We start from the raw sequence: 21213 nt of genomic DNA, 5'->3' as shown, positions 1-21213 counted from the left end.
GATTTTGGGTGTTTTCCCAATGGCCACTCCCTGGCAATTGATCTTTGACAATAGCTATATTGTGAGCCTGATTATGTCTATCTTGGGTTTCTGCACCATCAATCCACCAAGTTTTAAATTGCAAACACTGGGATGAGGAAAGACAAGTCTTGGCCATGGTATTCCAATCTGTGGGAATTAATCGATTGCCATGAGCTATACCCTGTATAAGACCCATGGTGTAAGGAGAAGTAGGGCCGTATTGAGTTACCGCCTGTTTGAGCTCCTTTAAAAGTTTAAATGAAAATGGCTCATGTTATAATTCCTGAACAATGTTAGGGTGGTTTGGATCTGTGTCAGGAGTAACGCGTTCATGAATGACAACAAGAAAGGCAAATGCTGCAATGTCCCCTTCCAATCTAGCCTGTCTTATACCCTTCTCCACGGCAGAGAGCTGCGGGAGAGCCTCCTGAAAGAGAGAGAGGTGTGCGTGCAGTGGCAGAAAGAAAAGAATTAACGTTTTTATTTTCCTGCTGCGCTGGTGAATCCCATTCACACGCTGTAAAAGCTGGTGGTAGCGGCAGATCAGAAGGAGCTGAGGGCTCCAACTGGGGATATAACGACTTGGGAATTATGCTGGGAGCTTCCAGAGCTCCTTTTTCTCAGATTCCTGTACTCTTTGTTCTCTTTTATCTTTCTCATCAGTTTGTAAAGGTTCTAAAACTGGCTGGATTAATTTCCACGTATCCCTGATGGTTACTGGGAGAGAAACTCTTTTATGATATAATCCCTGGAGTTCTGTACCAATTTTTCCTCATATTTTTAAATCTAACGTCCCTAAATCTGGGAACCAAGGACAATAAGTTTCAATTACATTGAGAAGCTCCTCTAATTTCTGATCTGACACTCGAGCTCCTCCAGCCTCAAGAAGGTGTTTAAGCAAACAAATATAAGACCTATATTGGCTATTAACATTTCCCATTATGTATAGAGAAAAGGATAGAGAGGAAGACTTTCACTCAGGATGGATTCAGATGCCCGTCTGGCCGCGTCCTTCGCAGGACTTTAAGGTCTGTCTTGGCTGTGGTTCACCCGTATAAACCCCAGGCTTGGTTAATGCTGTCAGGCGTTAAGTCACCATTTTGCCTTATGACTTAGACCATGGAACCGCAGATTAGGACTCTAGCTAGCTCCGTTGCCATACCCGTGGAACTATAATCACATACTCACACATTCATACCCCTGCACATAGAAAGAGGAAATTCCCCTTTTACCTTGGTTAAATTCCGGGAGTTACCCTACTTTCTTCCAGTAGTTATCGCGACCTCTCCCGGGTCCCCACGCCGTGAAGCCTCTTTGAAACCTCTTTGAATTCCGACTCGAAGCCGACCTTCGTTCTCAAGCCCCACAAGTGAGTCCCAAAATTGGGCCCCACGTTGGGCGCCAAATGTCGCGTCCTGCACAACAAGAGCTGTGGGAAGCGAGAAGGGTGGCACAGGGTTAAGAAAGACAGTAGCCAAGAATAGAGTGCAAGCGGGGCCAAGGGACTCAAGCCTCAAGGACTGAGCCCTGAATCGGGCCAACACATAGCTTTTATTGGTTAACAAATGAGGAAGTAAAGCTTGTTAATCTCAAGATCTGTGAATTTCATACATTATACTAGGAAACTGATTCAAACCAATCACCCTTGCCTGCAGGCAGCCAGAACCGATAGTCCCAGGATGTCTTAGTAATTGTTGTATGTACCTCCCCAAGGGACAAAACCTTTATGCTGAAACTTACTGATGGGAAAAGATGGAGAACTGATGTTATCACATCATTGAGTCTCTTCCCAAGCAGGTTGTGGGAAGGAATATAGCCACAGAGGCAGAAGCTCTCCTTAGCCAGGGGAAGGTGGGGGTCTATGCCCACCTCTATCAACCCCGTGAGTTCTCCTGATGGCCCCTATGTCACTGTGCCTGGCTTAGGTTGTTCTTCCCTTGAGGAATCTTACCCGTCATTGACTAACTAGCCATCCTTTGGGGCCAAACAAGGAGGCATAAGGTGTAAGCTCAAAGGTGAAGCAAAGTCCCTGAAAGGATCCGTCTCACAGACTCTCCTTTCTTTAGAGGTAGGTACGAGGGGCAGACGGGTAGGCTGCTGCATGACAACAGATGCCAAGGGATAATTTAAATTTTTGCAGAGTCAAAAATTATACGCAGATTTTCTGCTGGGCAGTGGTCGATGCCTGTAACTGCTGCATTGTTTAAAGATCAACTGTAGCAGACTCATTTCCTCTCAGCAGGATAAGTTCTTTGAAGATGAGTGTTTACTAGTACATATGATTCCTCACAGCTACTTTTCGATAAAGAAGGCCATATATAAAGACAGAAAGTAGTTGAACAAAGGCATTTTATAAGTAAATTTGGATGAACAGCCTCTCCTCAATATCACAATGAATTAATCCTCTTTCTTAAATCCTCTTAGGCAACATCTCATATCTAGAAATTTACTTCCTCTCAAAGTCTTTCATTTTCCGAGCATCTGAATGAAGTAATTTTCTAGTAGGCCACCCTATCTCCAGTTTCTCTTAACACTTCCCAGAATAAGTATGGTAGTCTCCTCCTAATCCGCACTTTCACTTTTTGTGGTTTCAGTTACCTGCAGCCAAGCAGTCTGAACATATTAAATGAAAAAATTGCAGAATAAACAATAACTTTCAAATTGTGCACCATACAGAGTAGCATAATGAAATCTTGTGCTGTCCCTCTCCAAACCCCCTAGGACGCGAATCGTCCCTTTGTCTAGCATATTAGCACTGCATATGCGAGCTGCCCATTCAGGCACTTAGTAGCCATCTTGATTTTCAGGTCAACTGCCGTGGCATTGCAGTGCTTGTGTTCATGTGCCCTTATTTTACTTAATAATAGTCCCAAAGCACCAGAGCAGTGATGCTGGCAATTTTGATATGCCAAAGAAAAGCTGTGAAGTGTATATATGTATAGGAAAAGACATAGTACAGTTGACCCTTGAACAATTCAAACAGTATTTTCAATCCACAGTTGGGGATCCACAGATGTGGAGGGCCAAATGTGTGCATTATTCTGTGCCATTTTATATAAGGGACTTGAGTATTTTGGTATTTGTGGGGGTCCTGGAATAATTAAGTTTTTTAAAAAGGGAGTCAAAAGTTATACACAGATTTTCCTCTGCGGGGGTGGGAGGGGTTGGCACCCTTAACCCTCATGTTGATCAAGGGTCAACAATACGTATAGGATTTGGTATTATCCGCAATTTCAGGCATCCACTGGGAGTCTTGGAAAGTATTCCCTGTGGATAAAGGGAGACTACTATAATTATGTTATCATCTGCTTAAAATTCTGTGACTTCCCCCTTACCTACACTTCAAAGGAATTGCAAACTGGTGGCCTGCATTTGCACAAAATTGGCTTCCACAAATTTGAAAAAAAATTTTTAATTAGTTGCTAGCATTAAAAAATTTTGAGATTCCTGTAAACTCTAAATTTTTGTCTTCTCGAAAAATCTGAAGGAAGATCTGGTAACACTGGGCCTGCGTTTCTTCTGTAAGACAACATTTTGCTATTTTGATGGTGTATATTCCTAACCACTTGTTGTCTTTCTAACATTGAAGCTTTGCCAGTTGCTGTTTATTATTGCTGCACTGTTGTTCATGTGTTCCCTTCATGGTACTTGTCAGATCCAAATAAGCTATAAACGTACAAATTGCTAATCTGTGTGTATAAGACTATTTTGTGATTGTTCTATTCTTCCCAGAATTTGAAACTTAACGGGTTGTATTAGTTTTATACTTAGATAATCCATCTGATCATGTTCTCTGTTACTGAAATACTTCCTTATGTTAGATTTATGGAGGCTTACCTGGTCCTTCTCATCTTAATAGTCTGTACAGGATAACTTTTGGCATCATAATGCCTGCTTGGCATAAGTAATTCTCTTAGGTCCTGTGACCTTTTAAAACATTAACACCGGTGTCCTTGGTTCTTGTTTTCCTTTGCTGTCATAGAATATTAATTTATTAATTAGCTTATTTTCTAACTTGCCATTTACCCCAACAAAGTTCAAGAACTGGATTTTAGTCCAATTGGGAACTCTAGGTAGCTATTGTGACTCTGCTTAATTTAAATATAACTCTTATTGCTCTTAAAATTTCGGAGTATGACCACATAAACTTTTCCTGTTTGTAGGCAGTGTCAGAAGAAAGTAGAATGCTCTAGCCTTCAGTGCTTTCAGATTCTAGTGGATGCCTGATTTTTTTAATGTGTTCCTTGCGTGTTTTATCTAAACATCATGTTTTCCTTTCCTCTTCATCTAGCTCAGTGAATGTCGTGATCATTTTATATGCTTCCACTTATTATTCTTGTAAGTGCCTAACAGTCCCTATGCTTACCCTTTCCACACAAAATCCAGGGTCATCAATGTTTTTCCCGTGATTAGATCTAATAGTCATCTAATTTATCCTTAAAATTTTTTCTCCTATCCTGTGGTGATAATAGGACTTTTGTGTTTTGCTTCTCAACTGTTCTGTGTTACTTTCTTATTGACCCCTCCTCTTTATTTTCTCTTCTGTGTGATCTTTTAAAATTCTTCTTTAAAGTGTATAAGTCTAAAACTTATATATATAAGTATATAAGGTTATATACGTGTAAAACTAATACGACCAGTTAAGTTTCAAATTCTAGTTTTTTCTTTTTTCTTCTGTTGCCCTATTTAATGTCCTAGGTTTGAATATATCATGTTTCCCCACAAATAAGACCGAATCTTATATTAATTTTTGCTCCAAAAGACACATTAGGGCTTATGTTCAGGGATGTCATCCTGAAAAATCATGCTCGGGCTTATTTTCTGGTTAGATCTTATTTTCGGGGAAACACGATAGTTCTGCAAGTCAAAGGTAAGTTCTTTGTGCTCTCTTTGGATCCAGTTTATAAGGAAGAGAAGGCTTTGCTTATAAACATAGTGAAGGTGCTGTGTGTGTGTGTGTGTGTGTGTGTGTGTGTGTGTGTGTGTGTAGAGAGAGAGAGAGAGAGAGGATGAATTGCGCTGATTAGCGATGTCTAATATAACTACATTTGGTGACTTCAGATAGGAAGGGTGTGGTGGCCATTAGGAGTACTGCTACACCCTGTTAAATTCTAGGTCAAGACTTTTCCTATTATTAAATAGAATATAATATGTTCTGATTATACCAGAACTATCCCCCATTCCCCATATCTCAGAAACTAGTGAATGATCAGAGAGAAGTAAAGTACATACGACTTTTTTTAAAGGGTTGGATAGAATGCACACTGCACAGAATCATGAAAGTGAAGCAGAGAAACATGGCTATTGCTTGTAGGAAGTGCTTTGCAAAAATGTTTTAATAATTTGTTAGCCATAGTGCCATATGATAATTAGCGTCATATAATAATACTGTTTCCCATTCTAAAATTCTAGGCATTGGATGCATCTTTATATTGATTTTATGGTTTCTTTGGCTGTTTCTAAATTAGTTTTAGATAGGAAAGACCTATCTAAACTGTAAACTGTGAGAATGGAAACAATAGAGAGGAAAAATTTTAAAATGTGAGAGCCTAGAATACTATCACTGTAGTTGCTTATCATAGCAGTTTCCATGAGAAGAGTATTATTATTATCTCCATTGTATTATGAGGAAACAAGCTCCGAGAGATTCAGTGACTTACCAAAATCACATAACTAATTCAGTAGAAGAAAGCTATAACCACTTCCAACAAAGTTATCTTTCATTATTTTGCTAAGGAAAGTGAGTCTAGGACAAGGATTCTTTCCTGCCATAACCTCTTGCCTAGAGTCCCACCATGTTTTTAACTCTCATGGTTTGAGTAAACTAAAACCAATAAATAACAAATATGCTTAATATAAAGTGGACAGGGACCATTTTAGTTTTCATTAAAAAATTTAAAGAGAAAGGTAAGGGAATTCAATGTTTTTGTTTTGTATTGTTTGCTATTACAGTCATGTGGTGCTCAACAATGAGAGTATGTCCTGAGAAATGTGTAGTTAGGCAATTTCGTCATTGTGAGACCATCATAGAGTGCACAAACCTAGATGGTAGAGCCTACTACACACAGAGGCTATGTAGTATAGCCTAGTGCTCCTAGGCTACAAGTCTGTACAGTGTGTTACTATACAAAACAACACGAGATTAAATCAAGTACAAGAGAAAATCATGCACTTAAAAGACACCTTAGGGCGCCCAGATGGCTCAGTTGGTTGGAGTGCAAGCTCTGAACAACAGGGTGGCCGGTTCGATACCCACATGGGCCTGTGAGCTGCGCCCTCCACAACAAAATTGAAGACACTGACTTGACTCGGAACTGATGGGTCCTGGAAAAACACATTGTTCCGCCAATATTCCCCAATTAAAAAAAAAAAAAAGACGCATTAAACACAAGATGTATTAGGCTGCTTCTAGCATAACACAGCACACTGTTTTTCAGCAAACTTTTTTTATAAGTAAAAAGTATCCATAACCAATAAAAAATATATATAGTAAATATATAAACCAGTAACATAGTTGTTTATTATCATCAAGTATTATATACTATACATAATTGAATGGTTATGCTTTTATATGACTGGCAGCTCAGTGGGTTTGTTTACACCAGCATGACCACAGACATGTGAGTAATGCATTGTGCTAAGACATTAGGATAGCTACGTGTCACTTAGGCGATAGGAATTTTTCAACTCCATTATAGTCTTTAAGGAACCACTGTAATATATGCAGTGCATTATTGACTGAAACGTTCTTATGCTCTGCATGACTATAAATTTTGAAAATCTGATGACTAGGATTTTTTTTCTGGTAAGTTTCCTTCCTCATTTTTACTTTTCCTCTCACAAAAGCTGCAGGGAAGTCAACATTTGTGAATATCCTTAAGCAAGTCTGCGAGGATTGGGAAGTGGTTCCTGAACCTGTTGTTCAATGGTGCAATGTTCAAAGTACTCAAGATGAATTTCAGGTATGAAAATAAAATTTAACTAAATAAAATAAAAACCTTTTGTTTTAGAGAAGCAGTAGCATTTAATCTCTTAGGTTTTTTGTTGGCTTGTTTTTTTCTTTTCCAGTAAAACTTTAAAATCTAGCATTAAGTCTATATCTTCATCTGGGCACTACTTACATGCATGTATATCTATGTAAACATTGAACTATGCACTTAAGATTTATACACTTTATTGTATATAAGTACAATTTTAAAAGTTTTCAAAAATTAATTAAAAAGTTTACAAAAAATCTAATTGTAGTTAAATTCCTTGAATGGCATTTTACATTTTATTTAAAAGCAAGCAAAGAAAACAAAAACAAAACACCTACTCAAGAACTGAATTTTATTAGTTTATCTTTCAAGCTTTTTGTCTCAGAACCATTAATCTCCCATTTCTTTGTACTGTCATTCTTGCTAGACTTTCACCCTGGACAGAAGTTTCAATTTCCCAGCCGTTTCCATCCTACATTGCAAAAGTGAAAGAGGAAGTAACAGTTAAATTTTATTGTTTTATAGCAAAATTTTTTATTGTATGTATATGAAAGAGAGATATCTGATAGCTCAGGTTTTCATTTTTGGAGAATTGAAATTGAAAGCAGCATAGCAGAAACATTCAACATGGAAATCTGTGCTAGAAACTTAATATGTTAGAGCTGAGGAGGCTGGGATTGGAAAAAAATGTCCAATTTTTAGAGTTTAGCTGTTGGTATGAAGGATCAGAGAATAATAGTTATTTAAAATGTAAATTAAATATACAAGGAGGAATCACTAATTAGCAAGATATTCTGTCGACCTTGAGGATATATGGTTTTGGATAACCAAAAATATTTTCTTACATACCTATTTGTTTTAAAGTGGGTAAATTTGTTTATTTGCTTCTTTCTTTCAACATTTCTTATTGACATGATACAATCATAGAAAAGTACAGTGGTAACTCAGTTTTCGAACGTAATCCATTCTGGAAGAACATTCGAGTTCTGAAACGTTCGAAAACTGAGGCACAGTTTCCCCATAGAAAGTAATGCAAAATGGATTAATCCGTTCCAGACCTTTGAAATCAACCCCTAAAACTGCATATTTAGCATGAATTTTACTATCTAATGATACCATAGATCCATAAAATTTCCGGCGTTCATAAACCGAAATGTTCATTAATGAAGACGTTCAAAAACCGAGGCACCATTGTATATGGAACCTTGTACAGTTTGAAGAATAATTTTAAGGTTAACATCTTTGTATCCGTCATCCAGGTCAAGAAAGAACATTACTATCATTCCAGAAGTCCCAGATAGTCCTTCTCAGGTCACAATATCTCATTTACTGGGGTAATGACTCCACTAGGGTAATCACTCATGAAATAACTCCTGTGATAATAATTTTCCTTTCTTCTAAAAATAATTGACCATACATGAACATGTCTCTTAAGAAATATAACTTAGTTTTGTCTGTTTTTGAATGTTATATAATGAAAGAAACTTTGTGTTCTTTTTCCTGTTGTATCTTTTGCCTAATAAGTTTATGAAAATTGTCCTTATTGCTACATGCAGGTATAGCTTGTTCATTTTCATTACCATAGAGTATTCAGTTGTACTCATATATCACCATTTGCCCATTCTATACCTGTGATCGGTTTTTTGAGTGGTTTCTAGTGTAGTTGCTGTAAAAGCAGCTCTGCTGTGAACATGGATCCTGATATACATACACATGCAAGTTTCTCTAGGAATAAGAAGTAAAATTGCTGGATGGTGGGATATGTGTACAATGCCTGTTTTCCAAAGTAGTTTTAACAGTCTGTTCCCCACAGTATCCTCAAGCTGTCACTAGTCCATGTCTTCGCCAATATTTAGTATTGTCCAACTTCCTAGTTTTTGTCATTCTGTTGTGACTATTTAATAACATGGTTTTAATTTTATTTTCCTGATTGCTGATGAGATTTTGCTCCTTTATTTAATTAATTAATGTGCCATTTCTTTTTTGGGATGTCTTTTATAAAGTCCCTGTTTAGGTCCTTTTGCCCATTTTACTTTTCTTCTGTCTCCCCCGTCACCCTGCATTTTTACCTCCCAAAGTATATCTCATGGCCTCTTTCACTGAAGTGCCGTATTCAAGTTTGCGTACTATTAGAAATGAGAAACTTGTGTTCTAAAAACACCTCTTTCGCCCCCCATTTCTGGGAACAACTGTCAGTGTAGTTATTCTCAGGTGGTAAGTAGAAAGTAGCCAAATTAAACAAATGTCAAAAAGTACAGAAGGGATTCCAGTGTTAGACTAGATTGAATTAGGTGAACTCTATTTAAGGTCTATTCTAGTTTTAGTATTATAAGCTTCTAACTCAAATATGTGTAACTTTTTTTTTGGCACATTAAATGTCTCTGCCTCTCAGTATACCTCACATTAACCAAGGTTACAGAAATTGACATATAAAAACCAAATGTTAAAAATATTATTTGCAGAGAGAAATATAATTATCAGATTCACTGAATTAGGTCAATCTACTATCTATGTAGGCCCATAATTCTCAACCAGTAGAAGGAACTCTTAAGAATTTCAAGGATTTGGGGTGCTTTTTAAAATAACAAACAATTCCTTAGGAATTCAAATATGTGAATGCCTCTTGGTTAAAAATGACTGCCCTAGTGAATCACTGTTAGTGTTGTGAGTATACTGAACCCTTCAGTTATGTTGAAGATGAAAGATTGAAAACACTCCATCAATATACATGGGAAGACAATTTATAATACGAAGGTCAGCTGTTATGCTTAGAATCAAAGCCCAGGAAGTTAGTTATATTATTTTAATGATGTCATCAGACTGTGACACATTGATGCATCTGTCTCCATTTTGAGGCTGTATTGGCTTCATGGATCTGATATGCATGTTTATGGACTGGGGCATTTTTATTCCCATATACTAGAGTCAAAATTCCAAATTAACCTTTCTTTAAAACTACCATGCAGATGCTCTTGTTATTATCTATTCATGTCTCCACGATGTTACAATTTGATAACCTTTATTGGATTTTGGTGCACATTGTCTGATAGCTTTATTTTTGTGTGTGTGTCGAGGGCTACTATATTGTTAGTCCTCTGTACTTCTAGGTGGAATTTCAGACAGTGTGAGGGTAGTATTTGTGGGTATTAAAATTGTGGAGTGTGAGGATGGTGGTGGGCAGATGGGTTCCCTGTATCTTTGGATATTTTCTTTTTTTCTGGACCTCTACTAAACTGAAAAACTGGGATTTTTTTTTTCAAAGGCAAATCATTCTTTTTAAAAAAATTTTATTGGGGAATGTTGGGGGACAGTGTGTTTCTCCAGGGCCCATCAGCTTCAAGTCGCTGTCCTTCATTCTAGTTGTGGAGGGTGTGGCTCAGCTCCAAGTTCAGTCGCCATTTTCAATCTTGGTTGCAGGGCGTGCAGCCCACCATCCCATGTGGGAATTGAACCAGCAACCTTGTTGTTAAGATTTCATGCTCTAACCATCTGAGCCGTCCAGCCGCCCCTCCAGTAGCTCAGTGGCAGCTCATTGTCTTCAATCTAGTTGTGGAGGGCGCAGCTCAATGGCCCATGTGGGAATCGAACCAGCAACCCCGTTGTTCAGAGCTCACGTTCTAACCAACTGAACCATAAGGCCACCCCCAAAAATGGGATTTTCTCCATTCTTCAGACCCATCCCTGATGCAGTCCTTGGAGTTATAGTGTGAACCCATTGTCCAAATCTCGGCTTAGAATACTGTCAGTAGTGAGAAGTAGACTGTCTTCAGACCCGGCGCTTGCAAGGCTATGTCCTACTTTGGATGTTCTCCATTTAATCACACTTCTTGGCAGTTGCTGTAGAATGGGAAGAGTTGGGCTTTTGGTACCTTTGATCTATTACCCTAGTCAGTAATTAAATTTGCACGTGCATGATTATCTTGGGTTGTTTTGTTTTTGGCTGTTTTTAACTTGCCACCTAGTGGCTGAAATATTGCTATACTATTGATAAGCTGCCACCAATTTTAACAAAATACCTAAAAAGATGTAATCTCCCCTCTCTTCCCATTCCATGGTAAGATTATCTTTAAAATATACCATGCAGGTGATTATCAGTCTTTATATTGAAGGTTTATTTTAAATAATAATTTGCTTTATTTGTTGATTTATGTTATTATTTAGGCCCAAAGCTTTGGTTTGATTGCTTCTTTTTAGCTTATTTTTGAGACACAGACTGTTAGGGAGATATCCCTGCTCTGTTCTGTTTTCTAATTGAACTGAATTGTTTTGGGGCGCTTTGTTATTAATTGTGAATAATAACAAAACACTTCTTACCACTAAGAAGCCACGGAACAATTAGTAACTGAGAGAAAGAAGTGATAAAATATACTTGTTAATGTAGCAACAGCATATTTTTTGATGTCATTCTTGGAAATTAATTAGGAATACTTAATAAAGTACTTTTACTAGTACCTTCTCAAATCATCTGATAACTTGCGTTGGCTATTTTGTGATTATCTTGTTTGATGGACTCTGATTCTTTTTGAACTTAATTCAGCTCTTTTGCAATGTTTGCAAAGGTTAGACTCAAATGAAAAGAAAGATAAGTGATTTTGTATCTTTACTTGATATTTCTGGTTTTCTCCTAAGTTGTCAATAATATGTGTTTTCTGTAAAGTGTATTCTGTCATGAAGTGAATTATAGATAAGAATTTCAGAAACAAAATAAAAATTATCCATAATCCTACCACACTGTGTTTAGACAAGAGAGATTACATTTATCGGGAAATCCAAATACTGGGAGATTTATGATCTTTGTGTGATTAACTTTTTTTATTGTGGTAAAAAGCACATATTATAAATTTTATCATCTTAACCATTTTTAAGTGTACAGTTTAGTAGTGTTAAGTATATTTACAATGTTGTAAAACAGATCTCTGGAACCTTTTCATCTTGTAGAACTGAAAGTATGCATTAAACAACTCTCTGCTCCCTTCCCCTAGCCCCTGGTAACCACCATTCTATTTTCTGTATCTATGAATCTAACTACTTTAGATACTTCATATAACTGGAATCATACAGTATTTGTCCTTTTGTGACTGGCTTATTCTACCTAGCATATTGTCCTCAAGGTTCTTCAGAAAAACTTTCAAACTTTTCACTCTTTCTAATAAAGAAGCCCATTTAATTTTACGTATTTAACCTATTTTGTTATCTCAGTATTCACAGAGCATAGTTAATTGATCACAAGTGTTTTTCAAATGAACCAAATTCACTTGATTGATTTTATTAAATGTTATCAGGTAGATTTAAAGTAACACTTGCTGCTTTAGTAAACTCTAAAATCTCTGTGGTTCAAAATAATAAACTTTTATTTCTCAACAAACAGTACAATATAGTATTTGGTGGATGGCATACCATGCTGTGACTCAGGGAACCAGGTCCCTTCAAACTTGTAGCTCATCCAACCTAGGACAGTGCTTCAAACTTGACTGTCTTTAGAGTGACTTGCTGCTTGTGTGTCCGGGAAGAAAAAGAACTCTGGTTTTAGAGAACACATAGCATTGTCTGCCACACATCTCTAAATAGAAGTAATTTAAATTTATTTTTAAATGTAATTTAAACTCAGAAGTACCATGTTTAATTAATTTATGTAGAAGTTGTTGAAGTTTATTTTAAAGTTAATGGTTGCATTGCTGACAGGTATTTGTGCAGCAAAGACAACTATCATTTATGTAGCAAAGCCCAGATGATGATAAAGACAAAAAATTGTTTTTCATTATTAGTTTTATTTTAAAAAATAACTCAGATGTAGATGTATTTTTGCTAGTGAATTTGTTTTTATATCCTTAGTGAATTCTCTATTGTATGTATAGTTATGTAAAATTATCCATGTCTAAGGTAAAATTACTAAACTGCAGAGTACCAGCACCAAATTAATCATCCACATAGTAGCCAAATATCTCCTTTCAATAAATCAAATGTAAGTATTGTTTACTTTATAGTTATAACTTCAGCATTTAATGGCAGGAAAAATTTTGGAAAGAATATGGCTTTAAAATCAGTCCTAGGGATGAATCCTAGCTTTGCTGCTTACCAAGTATATTGATATTCACAAGTTATACAACCTCTTTGAGCCATTTTTTTTCATCTGAAAAGCAGGGTCAGTGATGACTATTTCATGTGGTTGAGATAATTTATGTAAAGCTTTTCAGTTCCTGGCATAAAACAGACAATAAATGGTAGGTATAATTATAATTATCATTAAAATTGGAGTGCATTCTCTATGCAGACCTATTGTGAACTGTTAGCCTCTTGCTACATTATACTGTTTTTTTTTTTTCAATTGTGGAAAGAAGATTCAACTTAATTATGTGGTTTGTGGTATGTAATTTAAATTCTGCCTCAAAGTGCCATGTGTTTGTGTGGTTTTTAATTCTGAACTGAAACTTTGAGGTCAATTGCAATATTTACACTTCAGGATTTTTTTTTTTTCTCTAGAAGAAAATCACCTACTTTCACCATGAACAGCAGGAAGCATTCAAGGGTATTTATTGGACTACATAGGGTTTTTGGAAGTCCTATTTGGGCCAAACAAATAATTTCTGCCATAGGCTGTTAGTTTATGACTTTTTGTGTAAAAGATCTAAATCAGTCGTGAAGCTAGCTTTTCAAATTCTTCTAGACCTCAGGCAACCTGAAAAATACAGTGGGAAAAAGCCAGGAAGAAGAGCACTTACTCATTTTGGCTTTGATAATCATGATGCATTTATTTGTACAACTTCTCTTTTTGAGATTTTAAAAAATTAAAATAGTTCTATTGGTCATTATTCTGCTTTTTGTTTTCTTTTTTCAAATTCAAAATAGGAACTGACACCATCTCAGAAAAGTGGTGGGAATGTTCTTCAGATGATGTATGAGAAACCTGAACGATGGTCTTTTACCTTCCAGTCATATGCTTGCCTCAGTCGCATACGAGCTCAGCTTGCCTCTCTCAATGGCAAGCTCAAAGATGCAGAGAAACCTGTATTATTTTTTGAGCGATCTGTGTATAGTGACAGGTATGTAGAAATGACTTGTACTTACCAGTTTGGAACCTTGGCTTAAAATTAGACTTTTTTTTGTTTGTTTCCTCAGAATCAAAATAATAAGAGGCCGAATGGGGATTTGAGATAGAAAATGACATTTAATACCTTCAGCCCTTTGGTACTAACAGCATCAGGGAGTTCTAGCATTTATAACCCCTAGTTTCCAAGGAAACCATAGGGAATATGGCGGCCATCTCATTCAAATTTGCAGAGAAATTTTTTTGTTCCTTTAACCCTGTTAAAATCCTCATCTGCTCTGGTTAAATCTGAATGTATATTCTAGACTCACATGGAACAAGGAGATCAAAAATGTGTCAGGGAATTGCCCTGGTTATGCAAGGATTCTTTTAACCTGTAGCGTTAGCTTAAAACAGGGGTTCTCAAACTTTTGGTATCATGACTCCTTTCCAGTCTTAATGATTATTGAGGAGCCCAAAGAACTTTGTGTCTTACTGATATTTATGTTACTAGAAATTAAGATTGAGAATGGAAAAAACATTTATTTATTTAAAATTAGTAATGATAAACCTATTACATACTAACATAAATAACATACTGGTGAAAATTATATTTTTCAAAACAAAACTTTGTGAGAAGTGAAGCATTATTTTATATTTTTTGCAAATCTTTACTGTCTGACTTAATAGAAGACAGCTGGATTCTCACTTATGCTTTTATGTTTAATCTCTTGTAATATATTCTTTTCGTTGAAGTAGAATATATAAATAAAGTAATCTGGGCTCTCACAGAGCCCTTGAAAGGGTCTTGGGGACTACCAGGGTCCTCAGACCACATTTTTTAGAACTACTGGCCAAGAACATATTTCCTGTAGTTGGAGATACTCTATTGCTTTTTTTCCTGCTGTCAAAGGCATTATCTCTCATGGATTTTAGGAGAATGTTCCATGTCCATTTAACAGATCCATTCTCTCTTTTCTATTTCTTTTTGCTTTTTGGAAAGGATTTATGTGTTGATGTAGACTGTCTTTCAGGTATATTTTTGCATCTAATTTGTATGAATCTGACTGCATGAATGAAACAGAGTGGACAATTTATCAAGACTGGCATGACTGGATGAACAACCAGTTTGGCCAAAGCCTTGAACTGGATGGAATCATTTATCTTCGAGCCACTCCAGAGGTGAGACTCAATAAATATTTGTTTATTCCATTGAAAATTTAAATTTAAATTAGAAATCCTTTCAGTGGTATGCAGTGAAGGCAGTTTAGTTTAACTCTACTCCTCTAGCTCACGTCCAAATTAGAAACTCATAACTGTGTAAGTAGAAGCATTCTATTTTCTCAGCAGACTAGAAGCCCAGATTTGTCAAGTTGCTCTATTAGGCTCTTCTCTATTCTTTCTCAGTTCTATTCATTATTTCTTCTTAACTTTTGCAGGGTCTCTTATCTATTACAGCTAGATTAAGAAACTTGCTCAGGTAACTCCTAGAATATATATTCTAGACTCATTCATGAGGTGAGACTTTGGGTATTTTAATTGCTGTTGAATTTCTAGTGCCTAGAACAAGGCCTGGGTATGTAGTAGGAGCTCAGTAAATATTTGCTGAGTGAATGGCAAAGTTGATGGAGGTCCATTTCAAGAAATCTTTTATGGTTTTGACTTGGAATGGGTGAGCAGTAGCAGCTACAGTTGAGAAGAGACTTAGCAGACACTTGCCTTTTTCAGTTGAGGGAGCTTATTTGAAATTGTGCCTTTCATGACAGATTGTAACATAGCTATTCTTGTTTACTTATGAAATTATGTAATGACCCCAGGAAGACCAAATGGATGCCTTTTATAAAATTAACATAAATGAGAGCTTACATTTATTAACACATTTCTGGTTTTGGTGCTTGCATTCCCATTTTGCTCTGTTTTTTATTTCTATTTCTTCCCTGAGTCATTAAGTAGGCTCTGATGAATGTAAATGTTAGGACATCTAGCCTGAAAAAAACTGTGTTGTATTGAAGCTGAATTTTCAAAGAAACTAGTAGGTTTCTGATTCCAAGTGATGATTTTGTTTATCTAGTATCAAGTAAGCCAGAATTTAATAATAATTTTGAAATTTACTTTTATTTTTGAAAGAATTTTTTGTTTTTAATTACAAAATAGTAAATACAAACATAGATGAAAGAATATAAGGAATGCTAATAATTTTATTCTGTTAGAAATATTCATAGTCAACATCTTAAAGTCTAACAAAACACTCTTTTATTTCATTAATAGTCGTGATATCTTTGATTAGAGGATCATTTAACTATCTGAAAAGAGGATTTATAAAGACTTAGAAGCACAGTTTTATGCTGAACTCTTTTTTCCTTTTTACAAAACTTATTTCAGACAGAATATTTCAAGTATGCATGCCAAAAATTAATGCTTCCTTTTGAAAGTACTACTTGGTTTAGAGCCACCAAATGGCTGAAAAGTACAGGGAGGGAAAAATGAACTATTTCAACTTTCTAGAAGTAATAAATGGAGATTTTGGCTAACATAACTAAAGAGACACTAGGGAAGAAAATTTTAATGGCAGCAGACAAGAATAATTGTTCCTCCTCCTCTCCCTTTGCCCCTTTCCCCTTCTTATTGCTTGATTTTAGAAATGCTTGAGTAGAATATATTTACGGGGAAGAGATGAAGAACAAGGCATTCCTCTTGAATATTTAGAGAAGCTTCACTATAAGCATGAAAGCTGGCTCCTGAATAGAACACTGAGGTAAGACTTCCTTATTCTTACTTACTACTCATTTTTAATACTTTTATCAAGTTTTAATTTAAAATGTGCAGCATGTATAATTTTTCATTTTCAGCAATTTTTTTTATTAATGTTGTAAGATCTCCCAGAATGGGGGGGATTCTAGGTGTAGATTTTCATTCTTTTTATTGTAATAAGATCCATTTCCTTAAAATATTTATAGCTCATCTCCCCCAGTGGTATTGACAGAGTAGTATATGGAATTTCATATTAAATGTTAAAGTAGGAAGTCTGTGTACATTATTTAGTTACTCTCAGAGAGTATTTTAAGATATTTCAGTTTTGTTTCTTAGGTCAGGACTTATAAGATAATTGATAAGAGTTTACTTAGTCTTTGTCACCGGTCAGATTCTGGTTCAAATCCAGTGTCACTTGTTAATTAATGTGTGACCTTGGACAACCTCTGAGCCTCAGGGTGACCTTGAACAAATGATTAACAACATTGCGATTTTTCAATGATGATATAAAGCAAGTTTTTAGTGTTTTTCTTTTATTTATTGCTTTTTCTATTTATTTTGTTTATCTTTCTTTAAACAGAACCAACTTTAATTATCTACAAGAAGTGCCTATATTAACACTGGATGTAAATGAAGACTTTAAAGACAAACACCACAGTCTGGTTGAAAGGGTAAATTTATACAAAGACTATAAACTAACATTTGTTTTGTCTAAAAAAGTGTTCTAACTTGTGAGAAAACAATTTTCTAACAAAAGATTAAATAAAGTTACATTAAGGGAAGTTAAGAGCTTTCGAAGGATTTAGACTGTTTAGATTTTAATCCTAACTTCAAATTCTAATTTTGTGACCTTAGCTAAAATAAGGAGCTTCTTTATCCTTTATTTCCTTTATCTGTAATATAGAGATAATCACATTAAAGTTTTGGCTCACATGGCTCTCTGCTTTTTCCCCTTCCCCTCTTCCCTATACAACCAGTCTTTAGATACTTGGGAAATTAATTTTGTATTTTTCAATTAAATTCAGTATGGAGGATATTTGAAGTTGTAAGATATGGATTTAATTCATTTTTATATTAGTTGAGGTCTTGAGATTTAAAGGATTTTTAATTTGAGTTTTATATGGGACCTTGTCAATGATGAATTGTCATTGCCTAATCATTCATTGAGCCATTGCCTTAATCAGTTAATCTATCCCCCAGATAATTGGGAGTTGCCTATATGCTGTTAAGTCAGTAGTACACATACTGATAAAGGGACTGGGAGAGAACCTATTGAAGAACACTTGAGAGAGAATAGTGTTGGGAATTACCCCTATATCCATACTAGTTAACTTAGTGATCTAAGATCTAAAAAAGAAGCCACATTTTTTCTTGTTTGTTTTGGTTTTGAGAGAAATTTTCTTTTTCTTTTCTCTTGTCACAAAATGTCTATGTACGATAATAGGTACTTGACATTCATAAGGGCTATATCTTAAGAATTTTGAAAGTCTCAACATTTATAGGTAACTACTATACCATATATTTTCCATGATATAAAATAAAGCATAGCTGGACAATTTAAATGACCTCTTCATACTATAAATGATGTTAAAAAAATATATAGGATAGAATTCACTCATTATACTATTAAAATAATTAAGTCAGCCACTGCAGTACTAACAGCCAACCATCATTTTACGTGAATAAATCTATAAAACTACTTTTTAAAATTGTATCTAACATTTCTGTGTTTTGACGAAGAATTATCATTTTGTATTATTTTTATTTTCATCAATAATGTTAGCTATTGGGTTTCTTTTTTAGGTACTTTTACGAGGCAAAAATCTTTGTCTCCTCAGGAGAATTACTGTGTAGTCTAGAATATGTAGAGAACAGAATCTTGTTGCTATGATGTTGCTTAGTTTGCTAGATTCATTCACTGTTTATGTGACCCTTCCTCATACATTAACGTTACAAAGTGGATACGTGATTCAAATTTGTGCTTCAGGAAAATTCTAGATCTGTTACATGTCTGGACCTTCAGAGTTGTTTAAACCAGTCTATGGTATTATAAAGATAATACAAAATTAAAGATTGTGAAATTAGAGGTTATGGCTGTTATAGAACTGTATCAATCTTAGACATAAATTTAGTAACTCCTGTAATGACATTTTAGTTCATTCACCTTTTACTCCTGAAGTATTAATATATCATTTGAAAGTAAATACTATGGCTCTTTGTGATAGAATTACATATTCAGTTGGGGGTCTTCACCTGTCTTATACTTTTAAATGAAGATGAATATTAGCTATCTCAAATTAGTCAAATAATTATATTAATATATTTTTCCCTCTCCTCAGGTCAAAGAATTTCTGAGCACTTTGTGATTTTGCTGAAGACTGCAGGCAGTGAAATGATTCCAGCTTTGTATATATTTGAAGCTCTATACTCATAAAAATATCTTTAGAAAGCCTAAGTTTTTAACCATTTTTGTTCCAAGAAAAAAATATTTTTTGATCAATCCTATACAAAAGTTGTGACCAGTTTCTTTTCTTTCTTTTTGTTTCTTTGTTTTGTTTGTTTAAACAAAGACAATTAATTATCTCTCATGATAAAAAAATGTGGAGGTAGATGGCTCCACAATCAGTATGGTGGCTAACCCGTTATCAAAGATCCACCCTCCTGTCTTTCCCCTCTGTTATCCTCAGCAGACTGCCTGTTTTTCCTGGTGCTTCTTATCTTACTGGTGACCAGTATCTTAACTGGAAACTTTAATGTTACATAGTAAATGATAATGTGTCCTGTGTAAATAAGTGCAGAAAGTTGAGAGTGGAATTTAAGGATTCTCTAGAAAAGGGATTAAGAAGATTTAGGTACTTTTGCTCAAGTGCCTTCCCTTCCACCTTAATTTATATAGCAAATAACACCAGGTTTAGTATTTAATCACTTCACTGATAACTAGTGTGTCTGTGACACATTATATAGGAGAAGGTTAGACTGTTCCCAGTTTGTAATGGCATAACATACCTTAAGTCATTTAATCCTTTTCCTGCCTTTGTTTTTACACCTGTGCTATGAGTGAGACTTCATCTTTTTGCATGGGATTTTGGATATTTAAAGAGGAAGTGTTTCTGTACTTAAAAGATAACTGAAAGTTACATGAATAAAAGATTTAATTTATATGGAGCTTAAAATAGCTACCTTCTTTCTTCCTTCTCAGACTATTTATTTAGAATGGAATATTATTGTTATGGTTAAAAGATTGGTTTAAAGTATGATCATCTTTAAATAATTTGAGGGGGAAGTATAGTTTTTCCTACATTTCTTCTCATTTTTATAGGTAAAACATTAGTGGAACATAGTAAGGGATACGTTTTTCCGTTCTATTTATTGACTCAGTACTGGGAATGAGTAGTCTCTTATTACCTTTATACTTCCTTAAAAGTCAAAAGAGAAACTGAAGACAAGGTAGATTATTTTCCTTACATGTTAGTTCCTTTAATCCCAGCTGTTATTTCCTGCTTCAGCCTGCTTTGCCCACTGTCCGGACTAATTAGGCAACCTGCAGTTTTAAAGTCACATATTTCTACTTTGAGAACATCCTGATTATTCTTGCTTCATAGTTTGCTTTGCTTCTCTGTAGTTATACCATAAGTTTTTGCCCCCCCTCCTTTAAGAGAAATTACTGAAAACTGATCTTACTTTATATGTTATATGTCTTGAACACATTATCATTTTTTAATATATATTAGGAAATATATTAATGAAGAAAAAAGCATAAAGTAGTTGTAATTTTAAAAGATCTGCATGGATTCATTTTAGTTCTGTATATAAAGATTTCAAGTTTGTTTAGTTAAGGTGTGGAGTGTTTTGTCTTACGTATTTAGCCTTTCTGCTTGACATTTTAGAAAAATTTTGTTTTTGAAGTAAGAAGTAGTTTTTACTTTGAAGCTATCATTTTCCTTTTTAAAATGTCATCTTTTGTTTTGGATTTCCTGATATTCAAAGATAATTTAATTGGTTAAATAATCTAGATGCGTTAACATTTGAAAGGGAAACTACATTTCAAATGTATAATCACTATGAATATTTAACCTTTCTCATGATGTTGTATGGGTTTCTTGTTTTGGTTTGATGTACATCAATTTGTTTACTAAATTGCATATTTGCTTAATAAATAAGTATAAATCTCATGAACTATAATTGTACGTTGAAATGATTATCCTTTTAGAATTAAAATTCATTCTAATTTTGAAGAAAAAATATGAATATAAAAAGATGACAATGGTTTATGTAAGTTTCATTGATTCTGTTTTACATGAAGACAATTCAGAGATTTTCATTTACCTTTAAAAGTGTTTAATGACTTTTTAAGCCTGTAGAATTGAAAAGAAGCTTAAAAATTTTATTACTTGTCATGATGCAAAAGCTGTACCATTGGGTAGGCGTGGAGCATTGAGC

At 35.0% G+C, this 21213-nt stretch overlaps 1 protein-coding gene across 3 annotated transcripts in view; it reads left to right on the top strand.

The window, feature by feature from the left end:
* The window catches only part of DCK (deoxycytidine kinase), a 31377-nt gene extending 10432 nt beyond the window's left edge, over nt 1–20945 (top strand). For 2 of the 3 annotated variants that reach the window (XM_074324478.1, XM_074324477.1), the window contains exons 3-8: nt 6868–6983; nt 13845–14038; nt 15045–15204; nt 16662–16777; nt 17354–17444; nt 19113–20945. In XM_074324478.1, the coding sequence (XP_074180579.1) occupies nt 6868–6983; nt 13845–14038; nt 15045–15204; nt 16662–16777; nt 17354–17444; nt 19113–19139 (704 nt within the window). In that variant the 3' untranslated portion in view covers nt 19140–20945. The remainder of the gene's footprint in view (nt 1–6867; nt 6984–13844; nt 14039–15044; nt 15205–16661; nt 16778–17353; nt 17445–19112) is intronic. The other variant, XM_019757073.2, reaches the window with a different exon arrangement.
* The last annotated feature ends 268 nt before the right edge of the window (nt 20946–21213 follow it).

The sequence above is a fragment of the Rhinolophus sinicus genome, linkage group LG02 (assembly GCF_036562045.2).
Source record: "Rhinolophus sinicus isolate RSC01 linkage group LG02, ASM3656204v1, whole genome shotgun sequence".
In the NCBI taxonomy this organism is placed as follows: Eukaryota; Metazoa; Chordata; class Mammalia; order Chiroptera; family Rhinolophidae; genus Rhinolophus; species Rhinolophus sinicus.
The sequence above is the reverse complement of the archived record's forward strand: the minus strand, read 5'-3'. Positions and strand labels throughout refer to the sequence as shown.